The sequence below is a fragment of the Limulus polyphemus genome, unplaced genomic scaffold (assembly GCF_000517525.1).
Source record: "Limulus polyphemus unplaced genomic scaffold, Limulus_polyphemus-2.1.2 Scaffold2521, whole genome shotgun sequence".
Lineage (NCBI taxonomy): Eukaryota > Metazoa > Arthropoda > Merostomata > Xiphosura > Limulidae > Limulus > Limulus polyphemus.
This window is the reverse complement of record NW_013668131.1, coordinates 117,280-128,039: the sequence shown is the minus strand read 5'-3', so window position 1 is coordinate 128,039 and position 10,760 is coordinate 117,280. Positions and strand designations below refer to the sequence as shown.

The following is a 10,760-nucleotide window of genomic DNA, read 5'->3' as shown; positions in this document are numbered from 1 at the left end:
CGCCAAGATACGGGATAGTTCTAGAAACAAGAGGGCGTGAGAACTGTCACGTGATCTCGATGACGCAACAATACTTATTGTTAGGTTAAGGTTTTTAAATTAGAGCTTAGTGATATATTTTGTCCTGCACAGTTAAATTAGGCTTAACATGTGTCTTTGTTATTTTCAGTTTACCTGTAGTTCATCTTACAGATAGATCCATAATTAGGTTAAATAACTTTTCTTCAGCACATAACATCTAATATATATGTTTATTTCCCTACACACTTACTTAAAGTTACAATATAATGACTGTTAAATTTTTGTAATTCTTTATTTTTATACTTCTTACAATTAATTTAATTTGTGAGATCCCCTAAGGCTGGTGTCCATCCTACCTTCTCCCACTATTCCTCGACTTCTTCCTACAACTGCCAAACCCATTCAGGATGACCTAGACTTTGTCAGTTTTCCTCCATTTGATTATGGCTTGTCTTCCCAGGCCTCCACTGCAGAATCTGCTAGGCCTACCTCAGTTTAATTTCCCATTCTTCTCCAGACATTGTTTCCTTTAGTGTATTTTTGTCTCTTTATTAGGAGATATACTTACTGCTAGCGAGGTTCTATTGCATTGAGTGATGTGGCTTCTATGGTAGCACTTCTCCCTTTGGGTCTGGCACATTTGTGATCTCTTCAGGAGATGCTGAATAACCCATGATCTCTTTCTAGGGTTCTCTTGGATTCTTCTTGTAACTTTCCCCCTTCCCTCTTTGACTATATGCATTGGTGGTTAAATGTATCCCCCACATTTTTGGGTTTACCACTTCCTTTCCCTTATACATATTTGTTTTTTTTCCCTGATGCTCATCTCCAAAGTTGGGGGGCATGGGTCAATCAGCAGGAGGCTTTAGAACAATTGTCTACAGATGAAAGGTCTTACCATGTTAATACCCTGGCAGTTCCGGAAGTCCAATGGGATTTGGCTAACTTTTTTCCTCTTGGCTAGATTTGACTAATCATGTTCCCTTCTGACTATTTGTCAGTGGTGGCTTATATCATATGCTAAGGGGACATTCTATCTTGTTCCCTTTATGGTCAACAGTAGATTTTGACATATGTCTCCTGGCATGTCGTGTTTTGTGTGCTTTTGTCTTTCCAGTCCTGACACACTTTCTCCCAAGAAGTGGCCTCTTGATCCTTAAATTTTCAGTGGCTCTGCAGAGTATACCTGGTACAGATGTGGTGCAATCTCCCATTTATAATCTTATTATCAGAGGGTTCCCTCATTAGGGTGTCCTTTGGATGCTTTCAAAGGATGCTTCTACTTTCTCTCTTGCACCAGTCCCTTCACCTATTTAGTGTGGGATTCTAGCTATGTGTATGAGTAGAAGTCAGGTACTTTGTCAGAAGTTATAATTTTCTTACACTAAAAATGTATTTTTGAAAAGTACTTACTTCCCACCCTTCCTCACCATTATTAAATGGTGTATACGTTACTGCCTAAATTCGAAGTGATAGTTGGGTAAAATAGCATAGAGGGAGTCATGAGTGTGTGGCACTACTGTTGGTGGAGGGTTGCTGCACAATAATTTGAATGCAAGATTCAGTTAAGCCTTTCCAGATGGGTCATGGATGAAAGGTCATGTCATTGCATTTGTTGACTTACATTCTAAATTTTATTGAACTACTATTTCATAAATTTATGTCAATAAGTTTGATATCAAACTGTAGATTATAATTCAAATTTTAGTGTTATACATAACTCAGTTTCTTAATTTAAAAGTAAATATTAAAATTATTATTTTTGTGTCTCATGTGGTAGGCTGAAAGTAGCACTGGTTCAAATTAGATATTTATGATGTCAAAATACTAACTCTATAGTTTTGTATGAATTAGGAACTAAAATTACCGATATTGACAAGCTAGAATATAAAATAAGAATCTTTTATATCTTCTTTTTGCTAAGATATTGCTCATTTAGTAAATCAAACACAGCGACACACAGCCAACCTCTTTTCATTTTTGGAAATGCTCTCTTATATACACTTACTTATATATATGATATGAATAACCAATCAAAAACTTAGAATGTCCCCCTAGTAGCTTTCTTAGCCATTTTAAATTCCTAGGATGCCATTTCTTTCTTTCAAATCAAGAATTCAAGGAGGTGGGTTGTGTCTTTACTCTGCTCGAAATTTCATATACTTTTAGACTGAAATGTAACTTAGCTAGTAAGCTTGATAAAGTATAGTGGAATTCTATGGTATTGATATAGTAATTTATGATTTTTTGGTTATTCAACTCTATATATAAAACACAGAAAATTTTATATTGTTTCATATCCTCCACCTGCAAAGTTTTTAAACTTTTAAGTTTTTAAGGAAGGTTTTCTTGTTGATATTGGTTGTTTTGTTTTCTTGGAACTGAAGGATGGAGGTCATACTTTTTTGGTTTTGCTGAAGTTACTCATAACTGCCCACTGTGTATTCATAGTTTTGTATTGTGAAATATTAACACTAAGATACCATCTCAAGTAGGGCTTGAGACCTGGAACATTTCATGAGTTATATAATTCTATATTGTGGGAATAAACGTTTTTTATTTGACAATTTGTTTTGAACGTTTATCTAATTCATATCACAATAAGGATTATATTAAATATGTATGATTGGAAATTTACACAATGGATAACTTGGTTTTGCATCTCTTAGTTACTATGTTAGGAGTATACTGCTCAATAGTCATTATTTATAGAAAACTAGTTAAAAGTTTTGTGTTTTTTATTTCATATATCAACATTTTTAGGAAAGATAATTTGAGATGTTTTTTTACAAGAGTAACTTTTCTTGATCCACATTTACAGTAGATTGTGTTCAGAATTTTATCCAAAGGTCTCTAGCACCTCTCAAGGGTTGGTTAATATAGTATGTTGATAAGTAAAATTGTAGTCAAAAGTCTTGAACATTAAAAGCTAATGGTTTTTGTGAAAATTCAGTAATAGGACCATAACTCCATAAAATGTCATTTATTGTAATTGTGGGCACTTTGTGAACTCAAAGTAGGGGAAAAGAGAATTATTACAATATTTCAGGCCTTTCAGTTATTTGCTTTTCATGTGAACCACAAAATTGGATTAGTTAAAGAAAATAAAAAAATTATGATAATAAATTCCTAATCCCTCATACTTATTACTACCATAAATCTATGAATATTGTGTAAACAGTATGTATGAGGTTTGTTAAGCCTATTTTTTAAAATATGTTAATACTACTTCATAAATTTCCTGTAGCTTTTTTTGTTAATATTTGTTGAATACTATTCTGGTGTTGTTATAATATTCATATATTTTTGTTTTATTATGAATAAAAAATACCATACAGATCTTTTATAATGTGCACCATATTTGTTGAATACTTGTACTTAACAATATGGTTACAAGTATATTTTCATACTAAAAAATTAAATGTGAAGCCTCATCTATCATTTGATTTACTGGTTTTTTGGGCATTCCACACCTCATCAGTAGCTGTGTACAAGAGCAAATTGGTGGTGGAGTATTTATTATATGTATAGTATTTTGAAATGTCTTTTATTCACATAGTAATCCTACATTTGTACAGGAATGTCAAAACTATACATCACTAATGCTACTAATTTATTCTTGTGAATAGACTGGGACTTCAAATTCATTTTTTGGTATTTTTAAACAGCTTACCTTGCTGAATAATTCACAAGAATAAATTAGAAGTAAATTGTTTATAGTGTGTTTTTACTGTTCTACAATAATATAACAACTATCAGTGAGTGTGCAAGTTAAACATAACCAAAGTTAACCAAGTTTTATGTTTGTTTATAAAATTTTATGTTCTCAATGTTCTTCTTCATAGAAGCATTTCCTTTTTAAATTGTAATTATTGGTATTGAAATATGCTTGTTTATCTTGATCTCACATTATCAAACATGTATATTAATTGAAAAGTATGAAAATAATAGGTTATGGTGTTAAAAAAATCTATAGTATGCTTGTATTGTTTAATTTTCCTTTATCAGTCGTACAACTGAACAGTTAATTCAAGAATCGGGATGTCGTCTTGACCATCCAGCTGCAGCAAAGTTTCAGACACATGTTATGAATGGGGAATGGTTTAAGGTATTTAAAACTTTATACCCAGTTTCCCATTGTTTATATGTTAGTTTCTTTTTAGGCTCTAATTTTTATTTCTAAATTGAAAGATATTTTTATACAAAGCTTTCTATGTTATTATTTCTTTATGTAACTTATATTTGTAAAAATAGTTATTATTTTCAATTTTTTAATTAAAAAATTGATAATTTCAGAACCATTAGAATCTTTTTAAAGCTACATAGAAAATCAAATAGTAAACTAATTGTATATTTATATTATACTAATGTCTTGATATTTTATAACTAGTTATAAAAATAAACTCTTAATCTTGTGTTTTATATTTGTTCATATATATATATCATGAGCTTATTTATATTGCTTCAGTTTGGATTACATGATTTAATTTGTGCTGAAATACTAAGTGTAAAATAAAATAGCTTCAGTTAACAAAATTATTTGTATATATCACATTGACTGTACTAGTAGTTCCTATTTGCCATTCACTATATATATATATATATATATATATTATGTAGCTATTAACATACCTTAATGTGATGAAGCACTCACCATGCAGGTAGTTGTACATATTATAAATGTCTTAATGACTTCGTAATATTGTACTTTGATATTTATCATAAAATAGCAGTCCATGGGAGTGCCTGAAACTTGTTAGACATATGTCAAAAATCAAAAAATTAATGGTTTATAGATAACCTAACCAAAAAAATGTAATAACTGATAACCCTGTAATTTCCTGATTAGTTTAGTTTTATTGTATATTATATAAAAGTTGTATTAGATATGAACATTTATTGTTACATGGTTTCAAAATTTCAGGAATTATGAAATTTTAACCAGACCTATTTAGGAGCTGAAAGTAATTTTTGATTTTAATATGTTAATTTCTACATTTCCAAATTTAAACTTTCTTTCTTCCTAGTTACAGTTTATGAATAATACTTGATGAATTCTAGGATGCCAGTATACTGTTGTGCCCCTCAAAAAGTTAACTGGCATCTATGAACTTTTCATTAAACATTTGTGTTTTTTCTTATTTATAGTAATACTTGCAAGATAATTAAACATCACAAAAAGTTTGGTACAGTAATGTAATGTCCAATATATATTGAAGAGAAGTTCATGTTGACTGCTGAGACAGTTGGAACTGAAAGTTTTTGTGAGCTTTACAGAATTGTACCTCATACAGAAGAGAATGCACAATTGATTCATCTGCAAAGCATTTTCAACATTAAATTGTATAAAAAGCAGTATATATATATTTTGTTTATGTATGAAATTGTACAGAATTAAAAATTGGGTCATGAAAAATTTCTATGGGTGAGATAAGGATGATTTTACTCCTCAGTGGGATAAGCTCCTCTCTTGCCTTCTAAATGTTAAAGATATTTGGCAACCCATATTTATGAAACTAGAATGAAATACCTTTTTATTCATATAGATTTGCAAAGCATTTTGTATGGTTTAATGAATATCATTTTCTGTTCTCCATTGTTAAGCTTGACACACAAGGTATGTCATTAAGCAATTTTGAAAATTCCCTATATAATTTTTTCAATGTGAAGACCCTTGGCTCCAAATCATTGGTAAAAACCCTGATTATTCATATTTGCATCCAGTATTGAGTGAAGTTTTTGGCAATTCATATTTCACTGTGTTTCATATATAACTCGTGTTTCCCAAATTATCTCCCCTAGACACACCTGGAACAACAAAAACAATGCAGCATTCCACTAATTGTAGCATTCATAGCAAAGTGAGAATAAAGCCACATACAAAAACATCTAGAAAGAAAATCTTGGTAAATAAAATGGCATGACATTGATACTGTTATTCTATTTTATTGTAATTGTTTATTGTTTTGTTAGAGAGAATTAGGTATTTTTGTAGCACACTTAGAGCTCAGGTGTGACATTGCTGTGTCATGACACACTATTTGGGAAGCACTGCATTATTGTGAACAGAGTTTAGCATTTCACTTTATTTGGACCTGTAGGCAAAATCAACCTTTAAAACTACATTAAAATAGAGGAACTAGAGACAAATTTATGTTTTCGGTTTTTGGTAACTATTTATTCTTTTTCATTTATGTTATAGTTTTTTTTTACAACCATAATGCCACTTGATACTAGTTAACATGTAAATAGGATTGTTTCAATGCATTAAATTCTATTTCATCTAGATACACTATTATCTCTTATTTATTGAGCTAAATGTAATTTTTATGATACCAAAAAGTATATTAGTGTTTTTAAAATTTAAAATTTTTTTTCAGGCAGAAATAGACCTCAGTGAGTTAAAGTCATTACTAGAAACTCCCCATGCTCTTGTGGTGAGTGTTTTTATTATCCTCTTTTTTTATATATCTATAAAAAACATAAATCACTGTACACTAACTATTATTTATTTATTTTTGAGAGTTATTGAGTTCTAATGTAATTTTTGTTAGTTTTTTTGATAACTTAAAAATATTTTTTTTGCACATTTTTAGCTGACATCAGACTGTGTTTTCCATAGCATTTCAAAAATCGGTGTATAAACTAAGATGACAAAATATGTTAATGTTGTTCTTTTATATATATATATTTTCTAATAATAATTTGGTATGAATACTTCTCAGAAGACTAATCTGGAACAGATATTATGGACAATGAAATATTCTCATGTCAGCAACACTTTTTTTTTCATGTGTGTGTGTGTGTGTGTGTGTACATGTTTAAATATAAAAAAATAACTAAAAAATACCATAAAACTGAGCAAGTTTGTGAGAACTTTGATAGAATATGGGTAATCGAGCTGATTATTAATTTAATAAATTTGTTATTGTTCATACAGGCTACATTACAGAACAATCACTTCCTATCTCTTAAACTCTCTCAACACGGGCTTGGTCAATTTGACTGACCACATGACCTCTTTGTACTCGTTCAAAGTCTTTGTAGATTTGATACTAACTTTTAATATATTATGTATATCTTCACAAAATTTGGCAGTCTTTCAGTAAGTCTTTCACATACAAAAAGAATTTTTAGTGAAGTATTTTTAATAAACTTTGAAAAATATTTGCCCTTGAATGTATTGAGTATTTGTTTTGAATAGTCTGTGTGCATGGTGATTTTCATGTTAAAGTTAAAAATACTCTTCTTTATTTAAAAAATCTCAAATTTCATTTGTGTAATCTCTAAAACCTCCTAAGTACATTTCAAATGTTTGTTTTCATTAAAACTTTATATTTCATTTGTTATTTTCTCTACCCTGACTCTATATGTGGTTGGTCAATTTGACTGACCTCATAACCACCAAAAAAAAAAATCTAAATAAATCTAAACTACCCTTTTTTCTTTCTAGAATGACTTCAAATCTAACATTAAAATTACATTTGTTTATCCTAAGTAACTTTAAACTGTAACAGTATACATCTATTTATAATAAAATTTATTGGTTTATTGCCCTTTGAACTGTGCGAAACATGCAGCTCATGTTACACTATTGAATTACCTTATCCATGAGCTACTCCGAGCTGCTCGCATTCATGCCTCGTGAAATACTTTTATTATATTATTATTATTTATTTTACCTTAACTAACCTAAGGAGATCCCTATTTTTACATTTTAAATAATATATATAAAGAATAAACATGAAAAACAAGAAATAAAGTACTTACCCAAGTGTTCTTTTCTGTCAACTATTAATGACACTTAACCCTACTTTTTTATACTAATGGCAGTAGTGTAATACATAATTTGTGTTTAATTAAATTATGCACCAAAGAACATAGAATAGTAACATGCAAAAAGCAGATAATTTCCTCTAACAATCACACTTTTCTGGCTTTCTAACTATGCAACAAGAGCCATTACAAATTCATCCAAGCTAGCCATTGGGAACCAAAGTTGTATTATAAGTGAAACTGACTATTCAGTGTTTTGAACACAATGTAATATAATACGTCATTTTATAGATGATAACCTTAACTTTCTATTGGCTTTAGGTAATATATAACTAAACGTAAAAGAGAACTATTAACAAATCCTGAAAGAGAGGATGTGGCAGAGGGTTCTGATTTTATATTTGATAGCTCTGTAACAAAACAGAATTGAAGACTATAAAAATTATGGTTTGTCTGAGTAACTTATGTTTAATTTCGTAATTACTGGAGGGATGGTGGAAAAAATAGAGAAGATACTTAGAGAAAATGTGTCACATGTGTCACACTAGGGGAAATTTAGGATTTTTTAAAATATTGTCTTATAGAATTAAGAACTTAAAACTTATATACTATTAAAATATGGATTATTAGCTATGATTTTATGTTATAGTAATTGGTATAACATAAACAAAAAGTAGTTTAATAAAATTTGGAATGTAAGACACAAAATCCTTGTGTCTTGCGCAGTACAGGATACGTGTGGCAATAGGGTTAAGTGAGTAGAAAGAAGTCACGTGGTCAGTCAGATTGAATGAATCCATGTTGAAAGAGTTAAGGCAATGAGAAAAATACAGAAAGTTTGAGTAACATGATGTAAAATTACAACAGTTGAGCTGCACACACAACGTACAACTCTTATCAAGTTACGTAACAAAACTTGTCATAACTATTGCCCTTAAAATAATTACTTTTAACACACTTGTTATGAAAACTAATTAATCATTAAGTATTAAATCATTAAATAAACTAAATAATAACTCTTACACTAAACAATCTTGCATATCTAACACCATGGACAGGCCTTATTTCTGTAAAGTTATATATATAATAATGTTTACTATGATTCTTAATATACTAAATGTATCATCATGAAATTTGACAAACCTTTAGTAAACATTAAAAGCCTGTTGTATACAAAAAAATCTTAATGTTTAATAAAATATTTATACTACAGATTTGTCTGTGAATGTCTGAATCTTTACTGAGTCAGTCAGACTAGTGTGAGTGAAAAGTGATTTTCATGTTAGGAATAAAATAACATTTGCTCTTCATACAGTTTTCATACTTCATTTACATAACCTCTTGAACCTCCTAAATGAATGCATGAATCTGTTGTTTTCTCTACGCTTTAGTAAAATCATCAGTGTACAGTGAAATTAAAAGTTGATAAATATGAAATAAAATGAGGAACACCCTTTTTTTCATTGAATGGATCATTTTGTTGAAGTAATAGTTTTTTCAAGATTTCAACTGTTGACCTTTTTCATGTTGTATTTAATTTTATGGTTTTATTGCATTAGATTACAATGTCCAAAAACTACTATAATTTAACTGGCTTTCAATCTAAACTCTAAATATGTTAAAAAAAATTCTGTTAACTGGTTGAAGCTGAACTAAAAACAATTACAAATAAGCCATTTTATGCACAAGTACAACTGTATATTAAAGGGAAATAACACTAACAAAATTATTAGCCAGAATATTGCTCTATCTATTGGTTATAAACATGCCTGTAATATAAGAACAGATGGTATAGATAAATTCATTCAGAGCTATGACAAGATTGGAGGAGCTTCACTGGTGAGTTTCACAAATATTTATATCTCAGTAATTTGAGAAGATAGAAGATTCACATTTTATATTTTGGCCTGTAAGTAGGTGTAGTTTGTGTTTTTAACTGTTTGTATGTTTTAACACCCTATTTTGAATGTAAGAATATTTGGAAAGTGTGAAATTGAAGCTCAGATGTAATGTGATAAGGAAGAGTGAAGATTGAGAATTTTTTTTATAATAATTCATTTTGAAATTAAGATATTACAATGTAGATGATATCTAAAATCTGAATTATAAACTATGTTTCAATGTCAAGTTTATGGATGTGCATTGATAATATAGTTGTTTAATTAAATTTCAATGTAACTATATAAAATGTCATGCATGCACTTTATTCTTGCAATGCACATGGTGTTAAATATAGATATATTCAAATAACATGTATTATCATGTGTAAAAAATATGCATCTAGACCTGCAAATTAACCCTATCACCCTGGGTATCCTTTACTGCGCATGACTGAAGGTTTTAGCGTCTCACATTCAAAATTTTATTAAACTAATTTTTGTTTATGCTATGTCAATTAGAATACTATAAAATCATAGCTAATAATCCATATTTTAATAGTATACAAGTTTTAAGTTCATAATTCTAAAAGGCAATATTTTAAAAAATCCTGAATTTCCACTAGTGTGACCCACATGATACATTTTCTCTTAGCATGTCATCATCCATATTTTATCCACCACCCCTCAAAAAAAGTATGAAATTCAACATAAAATATTCTATATAATCATTATTATTCAAACAAACCATAATTTTTATAGCCTACAATTTTGTTTGGTTACAGAGCTATCGAATAGAAAATCAGCCCCTCCTGCCACACCCACCTGTCGCATCCTCTCTTTCACAATTTGTTGATAGTTCTCTTTTACATTTCATTATATATTACTTATAACCAATAGAAAGTCAAGGTTTTCATCTATCAAATGATGTATTGTATAATGTGTTCTGAAGAGAATATCCTTAATTTTACTCACATTACTAGGTTCGTTCTCATGGGAAAGTTAACAACCAGCTTGGATGAATTTGTAAAGGCTTTTGTTGCATAGTTAGAAATCCAGAAAAATTTGAGAGTTAGGGGAATTTGT

At 29.5% G+C, this 10,760-nt stretch overlaps 1 protein-coding gene across 4 annotated transcripts in view; it reads left to right on the top strand.

Moving 5' to 3' along the window:
- The window catches only part of LOC106467186 (WD repeat-containing protein 26-like), an 85,662-nt gene that overhangs the window by 8,845 nt on the left and 66,057 nt on the right, over nt 1–10,760 (top strand). For all 4 annotated transcript variants that reach the window (XR_002612374.1, XR_002612373.1, XM_022395314.1 and 1 more), the window contains exons 2-3: nt 4,030–4,129; nt 6,402–6,458. Coding sequence is in view for 2 of the 4 variants with exons in the window: in XM_022395314.1 (XP_022251022.1) it covers nt 4,030–4,129; nt 6,402–6,458 (157 nt within the window). In the remaining 2 variants the exon portion in view is untranslated. The remainder of the gene's footprint in view (nt 1–4,029; nt 4,130–6,401; nt 6,459–10,760) is intronic.